Genomic DNA, 17,307 nt, shown 5'->3' on the forward strand with positions numbered 1-17,307 from the left:
AAGTGGAACATGATCCTTGAGTTTTAATCTTAACTACACAATGTTAGTCATCTGGGGTCCTTCCTTCTAGTTTCATTTGTTTCATTTTTAAATATTCACAATTATATGAATTTTAAAAATATACTTGCAATTATACTGTCCACAGTTTTTTAATATCCTGCTTTTTTTACTTTATATAATCTTGGTGAATGTTTTTGATACTTGTAATATATTGCTTTATTTTTTTGCTTTTCTATAGTTCAGTGTTTATTTCCCCTTTTTTGACTAAAGCTGCCATGAGTATTATTATAAAATGGGTTTACCTATTGTTGAATTGTTTCGCTAGTACATATTTTAAATAGACGAAAGTATGGGAGTTTGGGGTGTGTGTTGATGCTGTATCCTAGTTAGATGAATCTTGTTAGCTTTTATTATGAAATTTAACCTTAGAAGGAGGAGGATATTGCAGCAGTCCTCAATGTATGGTACTCATTACCTCAGTTTAGCTTCCATCAGCTTGCTGCATTCTTGTATTTTTGTTTCTTCTCTTTCCTTACACTCACAAAAAAGTTATTAACATATTCCAAAGCAAATTCCAAATGTGTAATTTCATCTGTAATCTTTTAGTTTATATCTTTTAAAGATGAAACATTTAAAAATAAAAGCCACAGCACCTTCATTGCACTCAACAAAATTATTAATCATTCTGTAATACCTTTGATCACTCAAGCAACATTCAATTTTTCCTGTCAAAAACATCATTTTAATTTAATTTATTTGCATCTGGGTCCAGATACATTTCTCATACGTAAGGTTATTTTGGTTAAAGCTTTTCCATTTTGTAGCAATAAAAATCTCCCCTTTTTTTCCATGTCTCAGGTTTGCTGTAGAAATGAGGCATCTGTCTGTAGTATGCCCCACATTTTTGGTTTAGCTTGTGACATTCGTTGGTGTTGTTTAACTTTAACACATACTGTTCCTAGGGTTTCCTTTAAATTGGGAGTGGGGTTTGGAAGTTTGATTAAACATAGGTTCTGTTTTGGCAAGAATATTTCATTGACCTTATGCTCTTCATCCTGTTAAGAGTGTAATACCCACTTGTTGCATGTTAGTCATCAGATTGAAAAGTGGCTTCAGTCCCTTTGAGCTCCTCGTCAGCTCTTTCCCTCCTTTCTAGCAGACATCAGCGATCATTTCATTAGCTGTAGCAATGTGATTTCCAGATTCTGTCATCCACCCTGTTTTTCGTTGTGACCCCTATATAGTGAACAGCATGCCCTGGTCTTTAGTTGTGTTAAATACTCATTCAGCAAGAGCAGGCTGATGGCTTGTTTCCCTGGAGCAATCTTCAGAAAAAGGAGTTGGTGTCTTGACAGCCTTCACTGGTCACTCCAGTAGTGGTGGCCTGTAACCACTGGATTTTTGTACGTTTGTTTCCATTCATTCTTGGTGCCTCCCGCATTCTCTGTCTTTGGCCATCAGGAGCCCCTGTCTTCCTTTCCTGTTGCTTCTGTGACGGGACCACAGGAGTCTTAGAGAGCTTCCTTGCCGTCGCGATACGATGTACCAGGTTCATCTCAAATTGAGCAATGTTCCACACAAATGTGGCTGGCTGAGGCGCTGCCACAGGCCGGAGGAGACTGGAGAGAAGTGACAGCTCAGTGCAGTGTGGGGATCCCAGAGCAGGACCTGGCATAGGAGGGGGACGTTAGTAGAACAAGTAGTGAAAGCCGAAGAAAATCTATACAGCTGAGCTTGAACCCCACAGGGGCTAGAGGTGCTGACCCCCAACAGTCGAAGAGCCCCTTGTGACTTGACACGCAGCCCTCCCTGCCCAGGGTTCTGTACCTGGGTATCCCTGGTTTTGCATTTTGTATTCAGCCAACCACAGGTCATGTCCATTCTATTGAAAAGAAAAAATCTGCATATAAGTGGACCCACATGTGCCTCAAAAACCCCCTTGTTCAAGGGCCAACTGTAATTTTAAAGTTAGGTTTACAGTAAATATAAAATGATTCTGTGGATTTTACCCAGCTTGTTTGATTTTATGTTTGTGTTTCCTTTTATGTTGAAAGTCTTAGTACTTAATATAATGCTTTTCTCTTATTATATTACAGTTTGTGTATGTGTGTGTATAATACATAAAATAGCTTCAAAATAATACCAACATTTGCCCCAAAGAACAACCCACCTGAGTGCATTTTAAGATTTTCTTGTGAGTTTTCACGATTTTGTGTGTGAATACTCTCTTTTAATGTCACTTAGAATAACTCTTCTTTGTATATTTATGCCACCAACTTGATATACAGTCAGTTTTGAGATTGATTTATATTTTTTTAAGGATTGTCTTGAGTGTCCAAGAAGACCTAAATAAGTTTTTACGTATAAAACAAACATTTCGGGTATGTGTGAAAAGAATTGTTTAGAAACAGAACTAAGAGAACTATACGCTCCCAAGTAGTTGATAAGGTTAATAAAACTTTCTGAGGTGGAGCTTTGACAGACGGAATTAAAGTCTGCTAGCCTGGAGACCTCTTGGTTGGGGGGGAGGGCCCTCTGATTTCATGTCTCTTTGTTTTTTCATGTAAATAGAAAATGAAATCAAATCAGGAGGATGACCCCTTTTGTTTGGCTCATTAAGTTTTTGTGAAAGTTGCCTCTGAACACCATTAGGTTGTCCTGTTACCAGGTCTTATGCCAAGAAACGGTTTGCTTTGACAATAGACCTCTTCCCCCTTTGCCCCCTTTTCTCTTCACAACCTTGAGACCTGATTTATGCCGAGAAGCAATAGGGTTATATAGCTGTAAGTCTTAAAATAGTTTTGGTTTCTTAAACAAGTAATGAAAAAGTTATTTTGTGTTTTATTGGAATTGTTGTCAGTATTCTTTAAGTATTATTTTAGATTGAGATATTTGATAATAAAGTCTTAATTTCAGTGCTTTGTATCTGTGCAGTTTACTTGGTTTTCTTAAAAAAAAATGCATGTGTCATGTTGGTAATTTAAGAGATAGGGTGTATGATTGCTTGTTCATGTGGGTTGCCCAGGCAGAACCACTGTTGTACTAAGCTGCTGCCATGGCTGCCTTTTCAACCTTGGCTTATACACTGTTGCAGAAATACAGAAGTAGACAGGATCATATCATGACCCCTCCTTCTCCTCTCCCGGGAAGAGCACCTGTGAGCCCCCATGTCTCTGCCCCACATCACGTTATCTCCCCTGGAAGTGTTTCAGTGTGAATCCCTAGAAGCTAGGGTCTCATTTTATTATCATTATTAAACATAACAGATAAAGCCATATAAACAAAGCCACAGTTGGGACAGTATGTGTATCTTGTCCCCGTTTGTATTGAAGAAGCCAGGCTCCTGGTCCAGCTTCGCAGAAACCCTAGGCCTTCCTGTGTGCTTGTGTTTGCTGCAAGGTTACAGTAAGATCACATCCTGGGTTTGTTGTTCAGGACTACTTCCTATCTGTGGTGTGCTGTTTCAATCACAAAGGGCATAATTTGTGACCGACTGAAAAAATATAGGTAGTATATATAATAAAGGACTTTTATTGATTTTTTTCTCTTTGTATCTTGTTTTCAGCCAGACATTTTTCCCCCCTTTGAGAATCTTAATACTCAAGTTAATAGTGTAAAAAAGCATCTGCACCTCCCTGCTGTGACTGTCAGTGCAGGTACCACCATATTTTCTGGATTTTACAATTTAACACATTGCAGGTGATTACAGTTTAACATATTTGTCATTTATTCTGCATTGTGGAAAACATGGATCTCTGAAACTGATTTGTTTCAGGCCCTTCTCCTCTGTTAGTAGTTTCCATTTCCAAGTCTGTTGTACAGCGTTTCAGTGATTCTGTGCTTCTGTGGTTGATGATACATTTGACAGTAGGACTAGTTTACCTTTGATCATCAGATTATTTCATTATAAAGGGTTTTAAGAATTTATCATAAGCAGGTTATTGAGAATAGAAAGTGCCATCATAGAAACTTAAAAACCTACATGGTTTACCTAGTGACAAAAAACAGCTTTTAAATTTATCTGCCACTTGGATGCTGTGTGTTTTTAGAAAAGCTTGAAAAATCTGGGTTAAATAACTTCTTTATCTTTTGAGGAGTCATAGCTTACATAGAGAGGGAACGCTTAAGTCACACCTGGATGTCTGAGAACCGTGGTTCTGACACTCGTAATATAAAATCATGATAACTGGTATCCCTTCTAAGCCAGTGTTACTTCATGATCCGTTTGGGAAAATTACATGAAGTTCAGTGTCCAGCTGTTGAGCCAGGCAAAAGCTTTACGCAGGCTGCTTGGCATGCTTTTGCCCTGTGTTCCTATTGCTTTTGGTTTCTTTCTTCAAGACTGTGAAGGGATTCCTTTAAAACAAACTTATTTATTTCTCCAGGCTACTGCTTTCCTGGAAGAAAATGAAATGGGCTGGTCAAAAACTATATATGCATAAATTTGGGATTCATCAGTCTCAAACTGGAGTTCTATTAATTTGGTAATTTTCTGTTCTTAAAAAATGAATTTCTTTTATTTTTTCCAAAACTTTAAACTTTTTATTTTGTATTGGGGTTTAGCTGATTAACAATGTTGTGTAGTTGCAGCTGAACAGCAAAGGGACTCAGCCATACGTATACATGTATCCATTTCCCCCAAACGTTCCTTCCATCCCAGTTGGCACATAACATTGAGCAGAGTTCCACATGTTACACAGTAGGTGCTTGTTGGTTATCCATTTTAAATGAAGCAGTGCATACATGTCCATCCCAAAGTCCCTAAGTAGCCATTCCACGCCTAGCAACCATAAGTTAGTTTTCTGTGAGTCTCTTTGTGTTTTGAAGCAAGTTCTTTTGTATCATTTCTTTTTAGATTCCACATACAGGGGATATATATAATTTCTCCTTCTCTCTCTGTCTGTCTTCACTCTGTGTGATACTCTTTCAGTCCCTGCATGTTGCTGCAAATAGCATTATTTCATTCTTTATAATTGTTGTTCAGTCGCTCAGTCGTGTCCAGCTCTTTGCGACCCTATGGACTGCAGCATGCCTGTCTTTCCCTGTCTTTCACCATCTCCTAGAGTTTGCTCAAACTCATGTCTGTTGAGTTGGTGATGCCTTGCAACCTCTCATCTTCTGTTGTCCCCTTTTCCTCTTGCCTTCAGTCTTTCCCAGCATCAGGGTATTTTCCAGTAAGTTGGCTCTTTGCATTAGGAGGCCAAAGTATTGGAGTTTCAGCTTCATCATCAGTCCTTTCAATAAATATTCAGGGTTGATTTCCTTTAGGATTGACTGGTTTGATCTCCTTGCTGTCCAAGGGATTCTCAAAAGTCTTCTCCAGTCCCATGGTTTGAAAACATCAGTTCTTTGATGCCCAAACTTTTTTATTGTCCATCTCTCTCATCCGTGGATGACTACTAGAAAAATCATAGCTTTGACTCTACGGACCTTTGCAGGCAAAGTAATGTCTCTGCCTTTTAATATGCTGTCTAGATTTGTCATTGCTTTTTTCCAAGGAGCAAGCGTCTTTTAATTTCATGGCTGCAGTCACCATCCGCAGTGATTTTGGAGCCTAAGAAAATAAAGTCTGTCACTGTTGCCATTGTTAATTGCTGAGTAATATTCCGTCATATATTACTCAGTCATTAAAAGAATGAAATAATGCCATTTGCAGCAACATGAAGGGACCTAGAGAGTGTCACACGGAGTGAATTAGGCGCTAGTGGTTAAGAACCCACCTGCCAATGCAGGAGATGTAAGATCCCTGGTTCAACCCCTGGGTTGGGAAGATCCCCTGAAGCAGGGCCTGGCAACACACTCCAGTATACTTGCCTGGAGAATCCCATAAATAGAGGAGCCTGGCGGGCTACAATCCATAGGGTCACAGAGTCCATCTTAACTGAAGCTACTTAGCATGAACACACACACATTCCATTGTATGTATGTACCACATCTTTATCCATTCCCTTGTTGATGGACATTGAGGTTGTTTCCATGTCTTGGCCACTGTAAACAGGGCTATAAAGAACATTGGGGTGCATATAATCTTTCAAATTATGTTTTTCTCCAGATACATGCCCAAGAGTGGAATTGCAGGGTCATATGGTAGCTCTATTCTTAGTTTTTTTAAGGAACTTCCATACTGTTCTCTATAGTGGCTGTACCAGTTAGCATTCCCACCAGCAGTGTAGGAAGAATCCTCTCACTACACCCTCTGCAGCATTTGTTGTTTGTGGGTTTTTTGTATTTAACCATTCTGACTGTTGTGGGGTGATCTCTCATTGTAGTTTTTATTTGCATTTATCTAATAACTAGCCATGTTGGCCTCTTTTCTTGTGCCTGTTGCTTATCTGTTTATCTTTGGAGAAATGTCTTTTCAGGTCTTTGGCCCATTTTTTGAGTGGATTGTTTATTTTGATGCTGTTAGGTGTCTTAAGCTGTTTGTAAATTTTGGAGACTAATCCCTTATTGCTTGCATTGTTTGCAGATATTTTCTCAATCTGTGGGTTGTCTTTTCCTTTTATTGTTTCCTTTGCTGAGCAAAAGCTTTTAAGTCGACCCTATTTGTTTCTTTTTGTTTTTATTTACATTATTGTGGGAGATGGATCAAGAAAGATGTTGCTGTGATTTATATCAGAGTGTTCTGCCTATGTTTTCCTCTAGGAGTGTTACAGAATTCTATATATACATAAATTTGGGATTCATCAGTCCCAAATTGGAGTTCTAGTACTTTGATAATTTTCTGTTTTTAAAAAATGAATTTCTGGACATGAGTGGGTTTGTATATGTTAGCATTTGGTTTCTAAATCTTACAATATTATAGTTAGCAAATTAATATGAAGAAGAAACTTTTTTTAAAAAAATGTAATTTCTTGGGTGTGAAAGGTGGACATTATGGGCAAATTTCTTTAAACTACTTAGACTGCAGAGGGATAAAAACTTGAGGATTTTAAAACTGCTTAATAGTTTCATTTTAGAATTAAATACCCTCTGCACTTCAAGTTACCAATTTACTGTCTGTCGTTTTACAGGATTCTCTGGCTAACATTGAACTTCTCCCAGTGGAGCCACAAAGTAAACAGCTCATGACTTCTGATCAGGACGCTAAGGTCGTGGCTGAACCGCAGGGCCAACGAGTCCAAGAAGGGAAAGACAGCGCGCATCTGGTGAGTGGGCGTCCAGGCCAGCGCTGGCCCGTGCACCCTCTTCTGTTGTGATAACAGGCTCTGCACTCTACTCAGAACACTTATGCTTAAATATAGGGGTAAATTCTGAGTATACTTAGGGCTTGCTTAGTAGAGGAAATTCCAGATTTCTAAGTGATAGAGAAAACACGGGCATTATAGTTCTTAAGACTTAAAGCTTTGGACTTAAAATCACTAAGATAAAGGCAGTGATTTATAAATATTTTAATAACATGATAGCCATTGTAGTGGTATTTATTTAAAGAGTTAATTAGAAATTATAATACAGATTTAAAATTTTGAGTGCATTTGTTTATTGTAAGCTATTATCATGTCAGGCAATGAGATTTAAAGTTTCTAAATGATATTGGGAAAAGTAGGTTTTCTCAATTTTTCCAGTTGAAATGCAAGGAATAACACCAGTCAGAATTTAAAAGTATTTTACATTTCAAGGCTCCTACATCATTTTGACTATCTCATTAAATTTCTTTGTCATATAAGTGTCTTTTCTCAGTGGGTTTTGTTTTGTTCAATTACCATGGTTTGAAAATGTGTTTCTTTGCATTGTAGTGATGGTGTGTCTGGTGTTTTCAATTTTACAGATGAATGGTCCCATATCTCAGACAACTTCTCAGACAAGTTCCATTCCAGCTTTGAGTCAGGTAATTCAGTTCAGAAATGAATCATAGCTGAAGCTCACAGACAATGCATTATAGTAAATATTAATTGTAAAGAAATTAGAAAATGAATGTTCCCCAAAAAGAGAGTGGGGGAGGACCCACTTGGGAACAGTATATGTCAGTACTCTGTATTCTCTTCTGGTATGTGCGTGTAGCTCTACAGACAGCTGAGTGCCATGTGTATTAATTTCATCTCTTCATCACAGTGTTGTTAATGGTTCACTGATCATCTAGTGTGTGTGTGATTAACTTTACATTTCAACAGCCTGTATTCCTTAAAGCACAGAAGTCATATTAAGTTTTTACTGAGAACATTGGTTTCACTGTTTGTGTTTTCATATATCAGATGCGTTTGGAGTCAGGCACGTTTAGGTTGGCAGTCTTCTAAGTGATCTTATGTGATCTTCTAAGTGATCTTATGATCTTATGATTTATGCCCTATGGAATTTTAAAATTAAGTCTTTTTTAAAGTAAATGTAAATTTTTAAAAGTAATATTACAAAATTTATAGCAGCCTCCTCTACACCCCAACTTATAAGCAGCTCATGTAGAAGTTAAAAAAGGCAGGGAATTGGATGGTTGATATACTTTTAATAAGGCAGAATTTAAAAAAATGAAGGGTGTCCTCCAAACTACTGTATTTTATCATTATTATGTATATAGGGTTTTTGCATATTGTAGTTTACACTGATTTTAAGTGAATTCTGTAATATTTTAAGTCATTTGAAAGTCAAATATAAGAGTTAACACTATACAGAAATCACTGACAGATTTAAAAAACTGTTTTAGATCAAATCTCCCACTTCCTCTTGGTTGATTCATGATCTGATATAATATTCACATGTCTTTAAAACCCATGTTAGGGCATAAAACTAGATATTTGGATTCTGTGGGTGGGTTTTGGTATGGGGTTCACTTTTAAACTGTGTTGTGGGAAACAATTGAGATAAGACCTGCCTAGAAAAGAAGTATAACACTTGACCAGCATTCAGTATTCATTTCTGTGGAGAAATGATTTGCAACTAGTGCTGCCTGCACATGATTTCTTTGTCATTATGAAGAGTTCATGTCTTATAATCGAGTATTACATGACTGGTTCTTGGTCCAGCTTTGCAACTCAGTACCCTTGGTGTCACAGAACACATCTCTGACATCTGGTATTGTAACGTATGTAGTATTCTACTCACCAGTTTTTCAGAGTATTTGCACACTTCAGGTTTTTATACGATCACTAAATACTAGAACTAGAAGGGATCATCATTAAGAGACCATCTGGGCTCACAACATGTGTGTTCTTTAAAACGTTATAACAGATTTGCATTCTGTAGAAAGTAGGAGTCTTGTTAAAGAGTACATACATTTTTATGTAGTTTTAAACAGTATGTTTATACATATTTTACCTCATGCTTTCTCCCCATAGCAGACTTCATCTGTATATACCCTTGTGCCCTGTGGTATTTTATGTTGATTTACCATCATTTCTTTAGCTGTTCAGTTTTTGGTTACATTGAACGTGTTTCTTTTTTTCCTGCTATCATAAATGACATTGCTTTGAACATTTTTCTAACTGGCATTATAATGGTACACCTGTGTGGACTGCTGAGTTGGTGTGGTGGCTCTGAGTACTGACCCTTCATAGTCTGCAGCTGTGCAACTGCAAAGTGTCTGTGCTTAGCTGTCTGATTTGGGAACCAGTCTTTTTTAAGGTTTAGTCTTTCCCCCTAGAGTTGGATGCAGTGTAAGTAGGAGGACAATGTCCTTAGGAACAGCCAAATAAATGTCTGAATAATTCACAAGTAGGTTTGCATTTTGGCCATGGTGCTGCCAATTGTTATACAGCTCCCTGCTAATCTCCTTCCCCAAATAATACCCTTTTTGAGTTGTAACTGTTTGCAAGTCTAGCCAATCAGTGAGTATAAAAAGTGATCTTAACTGGAGGAAACTGAGAGCAGAGAGGCTTTAGCAGTTTCCCGAAGATTGCTCATCTGTCCAGGATTTGAACCTGGGCAGCTTCAGAGCCGACTCAAGAAGAGATACATCCTCTTTGGCATGTGTTATTTCCTTTAGAAAGAGAAACAAGTAGAAAGTAATACCAGAAGCAAAACCTAGCTCTTGTCAGCACTTGGGAACAGTTTTGCATTATCTCTGAGTGGTTGAAATTAATTTGGGATAGAGATAGAGGATTTTAGGTGGGGAATAACATGACTTATAAAAAGATTACTTTTGACTTCATTGTATTAATAGAATATATTGTAGTGAGCCAAGAATCAGTTCAGTTCAGTCACTCAGTTGTGTCCGACTCTTCGTGATCTCGTGGACTGCAGCACACCAGGCTTCCCTGTCTGTCACCAACTCCCGGAGCTTGCTGAAACTCTTGTCCATCGAGTCAGTGATGCCATCCAACCATCTCGTCCTCTGTCGTCCCCTTCTCCTGCCTTCAGTCTTTGCCAGCATCAGGGTCTTTTTCAATGAGTCCGTTTTTCACATCAGGTGGCCAAAGTATTAGAGTTTCAGCTTCAGCATCAGTCCTTCCAATGAATACTCAGGACTGATCTCTTTTAGAATGGACTGGTTGGATCTCCTTGCAGTCCAAGGGACTCTCAAGAGTCTCCTCCAACACCACAGTTCAAAAGCATCAGTTCTTCTGCACTCAGCTTTCTTTATACTCCCACTCTCTCACATCCATGCATGACTACTGGAAAAACCATAGCTTTGACTAGACGGATCTTTGTTGGCAGAGTAACATCTCTGCTTTTTAATAAGCTGTCTAGGTTGGTCATAGCTTTATTCCAGGGAGCAAGTGTCTTAATTTGATGGCTGCAGTCACCATTGCAGTGATTTTGGAGCCCAAGAAAATAAAGCGTCTCACTGTTTTCATTATTTCCCCATCTATTTGCCTTGAAGTGATGGGACCAGATGCCATGATGTTAGTTTTCTGAATGTTGAGCTTTAAGCCAGCTTTTTCACTCTCCTCTTTCACTTTCATCAAGAGCCTTTTTAATTCTTCACTTTCTGCCATAAGGGTGGTTTCATCTGCATATCTGAGGTGATTGATATTTCTCCTGGCAATCATGATTTCAGCTTGTGCATCATCCAGCCCAGTGTTTGTCACGATGTACTCTGCATATAAGTTAAATAAGCAGGGTGACAATACACAGCTTTGGCGTACTCCTTTCCCTATTTGGAACCAGCCTGTTGTTCCATGTCCAGTTCTAACTTGCTTCTTGACCTGCATACAGACTTCTCAGGAGGCACGTCAGGTGGTCTGGTATTCCCATCTCTTTCAGAATTTTCCACAGTTTGTTGTGATCTACACAGTCAAAGGCTTTGCCATAGTCAATAATGCAGAATTAGATGTTTTTCTGGAACTCTCTTGCTTTTTTGACGATCCAGCGGATGTTGGCAATTTGATCTCTGGTTCCTCTGCCTTTTCTAAAACCAGCTTGAACATGTGGAAGTTCACAGTTCATGTACTGTTAAAGCCTGGCTTGGAGAATTTTAACATTACTTTGCTAGCGTGTGAGATGAGTACAGTTGTGCAGTTGTTTAAACATTCTTTGGCATTGCCTTTTTCTTTGGAGTTGGAATGAAAACTGACCTTTTCTAGTCCTGTGGCCACTGCTGAGTTTTCCAAATTTGCTGCCATATTGAGTGCAGCGCATTAACAGCATCATCTTTCAGGATTTGAAATAGCTCAACTAGAATTCCATCACCTCCACTAGCTTTGTTCATAGTGATGCTTCTAAGGCCCACTTGATTCTGCATTCCAGGATGTCTGGCACTAGGTGGGTGATCACACCACTGTGGTTATCTGGGTCATGAAGATCTTTTTTGTATAGTTCTTCTGTGTATTCTTGCCACCAAGAATAGAAGCAAAGAAACCAAGTTAAAGAACTGGTAAGTAAGGTGAAAAATGATGGTGGCTTAGACTTGAAATGAATGGATTTTGGATTTTCTGGAAATCCATAAATGGCACCACTTTATGGATTGGATGTAGGGATTGCGGTGAGGGAAAACTCTATCAGGGATAGTTGAGTAACTTAGTGGATGATGGTTTTATTTGAGATGAAAAAAACTGGAAAGTATAGCTTTGTGGAGGGAAAATCCACCTGTTAAAAATTTTAAGTGAGCAGTGAAGTGGGTCACTAGTGTCAGTTGGTCCTAATTAGAGAGGTTAGGGCCTGAGATGTAAATTTGTAATCCACAAATAGGTTTTTTTGTTGTATTCCCTGTGGCTGAGCTGGTAAAGAATCTGCCTGCAATGCAGGAGACCCCAGTTCAATTCCTGGGTTGGGAAGATCCCCTGGAGAAGGGAAAGACTACCTACTCTAGTATTCTGGCCTGGAGAATTCCATGGACTGTATTATATTAGTCCATGGGGTCACAAAGAGTCGGACACGACTGAGCAACTTTCACTTAATAACTTCACCTAGTGATATAGAAAAGAATTTTAAAGCTATTGTTGTTTATGTGGATTAGGTAACTGAGTTACCAAAAATAAAAAATCCAATTAAAAAGTAACCAAGTTGCCCTTTAGAATAAAATCAACTCTCATACTTTTTTTCCTTCTGTAATTTTTTGGCTGTCTTAAAAGTTTTATGTTCTTCAGAGGTGATGGTGGCTTTGTAGGATGACTGAGAATGTCCTTTTCTTTTTCAGTTGTTTGGAAGAGTTTGAGAAGCCTAGGTGTCAGCTCTTCCTTGTGTGTTAGGTGGAGTTCCCCAGAGAAGTCATCCAGGCCTAGACTCTTGTTTGCATGGAATTTATTGTTGTTTTTAAATTGCAGATTGTATTTCACATCAAGTGATCTGTCTGTTCAAATTATCTAATTCTTCACTTAGTTTCATTGGGCTATGTATTTTTAGAAATTTGTCCATTTCTTTTAAGTTGTTTGTTTTGTTGACATGTAACTAACTGTTCATAATATTTTCTTTAACAGTATTTTGTATTTCCATGGTATTGGCTGTTACTTCTCCTCTTTCATTTCTTATTTTGTTTAGTTGTATTTCTTTTTTCTTCTTGGTCAGCCTAGTCAGAGGTTTGTTACTTTTGTTTATCCTTTCAAAAAACTAGTTCTTGGTTTTATGATCTTTTTCTTAATTCTCTGTGTCCTCTCTGATCTTTATTATTTCTATCTTCTAGCTTTCGGTTCTGTTTATTGTTTCTTTTCTGATTCTTCAGGTGATAGATTAGGTTGTTTATTTGAGATTTTTTTCTTCTTTTTTTGAGGATGTCTTGTATCACTATGAACTTCCCTCTTAGAACTGCTTTTGCTGCATCTCATAGTTTTCGTATGGTTGCTTCATTGTCATTTGTTTAGAAGTAATTCTAAATTTCCTCTTTGAGTTCATTGTTGACCCAGTGGTCTCCTAGTAGCATGTTGTTTAGTCTATGCAGTTGTTTTTTCCTCTTTTCTTTTTTCTGTGGTTGATGTTCTACTTTTATGCTATTGTGGTCAGGAAAGATGCTTGAAATAATTTCTGTTCTATTCAGTTTGTTGAGGCTTGTTTTGTGCCCTAGAGATTGTTCTATGTACTCTTAAAAAGAATGTGTATTCTGCTTTTTTTGGATGTAACATCCTGGAAATATCTATTAAATCTAATAGTTCTGTTTTGTCATTCAAGATCTTTGTTGCCTTCTTATTTTCTGTCTGAAATATCTATCCATTTATGTCAGTGGAAGGTTAGAAGTCTGCTGTTACTATATTCCCATCCATTTTTTCCATTTATGTCTGTAGTGTTTGTTTTATGTATTAAGTGGTCCTATATTGAGTGCATATATGTTAACAAATATTATGTCTGCCTCTTGTGTTGATGCTTTTATATGTGTCCTACTTTGTCATTCTTTGTGGTTTTTGTTTTAAAGTATGTTTTGTCTGATATGACTATTGCCAGCTCCACTTTCTTGTCATTTCCATCAGCATAAAATGTCTTTTTCTGTCTCATTTCCAGTTTGTATGTGTCTTTTGCCCTGAAGTACTCTCCTATAGGTAGCATACTGTAGGTTCTTGTATTATCCAGTCTGACACTGTCTTTTGATTGGAACATTTAATCCATTGACATTTAAAGTAATTATTGATCAGTATGTATTTATTGCCATCTTAAACCTTGTTTTGCAGTTAATTTTGTATTTTTTCTTTGTTTCTTTTTGTTTTTTCCTTTTGTGGTTAACGGTTTTCTTTCATTATTATTCTTGAGTCCTTTTTTTTTTTTTTGGTTTTTGTGCATCCATTGTATTTTTTTGATGTGTGGTTACCCTGGTTTTCCAATATTTAACCCATAACTGTATCTACTTGCTTTATACTGATCGTCATGTAGGCTCAAACACATTCTTAAAGATGTACATTTTTTTACTCCCCTTCCCCACTTTTTTCATAACCTTTTATGTGAGAACTTTTTTAAGATTGTCAGTGATTTAAAATTGTCTTTTTAATAACATAGAACTACTGAAAAATTCTTACTGTATGTAATTCTTATAGAAATAAAACTTGATTGCTTAAACCTATATAATGCAAATTGGTGGCATTCATTTTTAGTCTGGCAGGTGGTATTTCACGAAAATGAAAGCTCCTTCACCAAGTGCTCATGGTATGTTACCAAGAATTTCTTTGAGTTTTCTGCAACCTGAACTGCTGAGTGCCAAGTGAACAACTTCCTACTGCTTTTATCGATTTACTTCTGTGTACATCTTGGTGTCACCTAGCCTTCCCTGGGTATGAATGAAATGATGTATTAGATCCAGTTATTTTCTCAGTAAGTTAGGTCTTCCCTGGTAGCTCGGCTGGTAAAGAATCCGCCTGCAGTGTAGGAGACCCCGGTTTGATTCCTGGATTGGGAAGATCCCCTGGAGAAGGGAACAGCCACTGTTCTTGCATGGACAGAGGAGCCTGGCAGGCTACAGTCCATGGAGTTGCAGAGTCGGACACCACTGAGAGACTTTCACTAGGTCAGTTAAGTGGTGTTGCCTAGCAACAATGCACTCTTAAACCTATGTTTGTGTTTGCATCTTTGAGAGAGCCTGCAGATCCCCCAATCTGAGAGAGTCAGTGGTGCATTTTCTGCTAGGATGGTTTCCCAGACGCTTGAAGAGTGGGCGGCATGTGGGCATAAGAGAGTTGTTCTGCACAGTTGAGAGGGGTGGCCTTACAAAGCATGATGAGATTTGGAAATCGGGGGAGGAGAGTGTAGAACAGTCAGATTGAATTGCTATCATCATGTTTAAGTAGAATTCCTAAACTTTTATTTTTAATCAAAAACTATCAGTGTTTTATAAAATGTTAGAAGTCTACCAGCCATAACTTGTAGGTTAACGTAGAAAAATCTCTCTCACAAAAGAATTAACAGAATTATTTTGTTTTCAAAATGTCGTTTGAATCATAGTAAGCAAGAATGCAGAGTTCCAAAGAATAGCAAGGAGAGATAAGAAAGCCTTCCTCAACGATCAGTGCAAAGAAATAGAGGGAAACAACAGAATGGGAAAGACTAGAGATCTCTTCAAGAAAATTAGAGATACTAAGGGAACATTTCATGCAAAGATGGGCTCGATAAAGGGCTTGAAATAGTATGGACCTAAAAAAAGCAGAAGATATTGAGAAGAGGTGGCAAGAATACACAGAAGAACTGTACAAAAAAGATCTTCACGACCCAGATAATCACGAAGGTGTGATCACTCACCTAGAGCCAGACATCCTGGAATGCAGAGTCAAGTGGGCCTTAAGAAGCATCACTATAAACAAAGCTAGTGGAGGTGATGGAATTCCATTTGAGCTATTTCAAATCCTGAAAGATGATGCTGTGAAAGTGCTGCACTCAATATGGCAGCAAATTTGGAAAACTCAGCAGTGGCCACAGGACTAGAAAAGGTCAGTTTTCATTCCAACCCCAAAGAATGTTCAAACTACTGCACAATTGCACTCATCTCACGTGCTAGTAAAGTAATGCTCAAAATTCTCCATGCCAGGCTTCAACAGTACATGAACTGTGAACTTCCACATGTTCAAGCTGGTTTTGGAAAAGGCAGAGGAACCAGAGATCAAATTGCCAACATCCACTGGATCGTTGAAAAAACAAGAGAGTTCCAGAAAAACATCTTAATTTTGCATTATTGACTATGGCAAAGCCTTTGACTGTGTAGATCACAATAAACTGTGGAAAATTCTGAAAGAGATGGTAATACCAGACCACCTGACCTGCCTCTTGAGAAACCTATATGCAGGTCAGGAAGCAACAGTTAGAACTGGACATGGAACAACAGACTGGTTCCAAATAGGAAAAGGAGTGCGTCAAGGCTGTATACTGTCACCCTGCTTATTTAACTTCTATGCAGAGTACATCCTGAGAAACGCTGGGCTGGAAGAAGCACAAGCTGGAATCAAGATTGCCGGGAGAAATATCAATCACCTCAGATATGCATATGACACCACCCTTATGGCAGAAAGTGAAGAGGAACTAAAAAGCTACTTGATGAAAGTGAAAGAGGAGAGTGAAAAAGTTGGCTTAAAGCTCAACTTTCAGAAAACTAAGCTCATGCCCCTCTGGTCCCATCACTTCATGGGAAATAGATGGGCAAATAGTGTCAGACTTTATTTTTGGGGGCTCCAAAATCACTGCAGATGGTGATTGCAGCCATGAAATTAAAAGAGGCTTATTCCTTGGAAGGAAAGTTATGACCAACCTAGATAGCATATTAAAAAGCAGAGACATTACTTTGGGTCCATCTAATCAAGGATGTGGGTTTTCCAGTGGTCATGTATGTGAGATGTGATAGTTGGACTGTGAAGAAAGCTGAGCGCCAAAGAATTGATGCTTTTGAACTGTGGTGTTGGAGGAGACTCTTGAGAGTCCCTTGGACTGCAAGGAGATCCAACCAGTCCATTCTAAAAGAGATCAGTCCCGGGTGTTCAGTGGCAGGACTGATGCTGAAGCTGAAACTCCAGTAGTTTGGCCACCTCATGTGAAGAGTTGACTTGTGGGAAAAGACCCTGATGCTGGGAGGTATTGGAGGCAGGAGGAGAAGGGAACGACAGAGGATGAGATGGCTGAATGGCATCACCAACTCGATTGACAGGAGTTTGAGTGAACTCTGGGAGTTGGTGATCGACAGGGTGGCCTGGCGTGCTATGATTCATGGGGTCGCAAAACTGAGCGACTGAACTGAAGAGAAAGAATCTCTTATTCAGAGAACAAAGCTTACAGGTGTTGAAGTAAGTTCAGACCCATTGTGGTGCTGTTGGCCCGGGGCCATGGGATGCAGGATAACTGCATTCCTCATGCTTGAAGAAGGGCTTCATTTGGGAACTTTTGGGGGTCCCTGGACTGGGCTGCAAGTGTCGATTTTCTTTCTTTGTTTCTCTTACTCTTTCTGTTTTGTTTTTTTTTTTTACCAAAAGTTTTGAACATCTGCAGAAATACAGTAATAAAACAAACCTCAGTGTGCCCATTTTGACTTGAACAGTTCCCACC

The 17,307-nt window shown here is 38.5% G+C and overlaps 1 protein-coding gene across 1 annotated transcript in view; it reads left to right on the forward strand.

Annotated features, from left to right (window-relative positions):
* LARP4B (La ribonucleoprotein 4B) overlaps positions 1-17,307 on the forward strand; it is an 84,407-nt gene that overhangs the window by 20,552 nt on the left and 46,548 nt on the right. The window contains exons 2-3 of the mRNA XM_052651363.1: positions 7,014-7,148; positions 7,769-7,828. Coding sequence (XP_052507323.1) covers positions 7,068-7,148; positions 7,769-7,828 — 141 coding nt within the window. The 5' untranslated portion in view covers positions 7,014-7,067. The remainder of the gene's footprint in view (positions 1-7,013; positions 7,149-7,768; positions 7,829-17,307) is intronic.

This window comes from Budorcas taxicolor, chromosome 13, assembly GCF_023091745.1.
Source record: "Budorcas taxicolor isolate Tak-1 chromosome 13, Takin1.1, whole genome shotgun sequence".
Taxonomy (NCBI): domain Eukaryota; kingdom Metazoa; phylum Chordata; class Mammalia; order Artiodactyla; family Bovidae; genus Budorcas; species Budorcas taxicolor.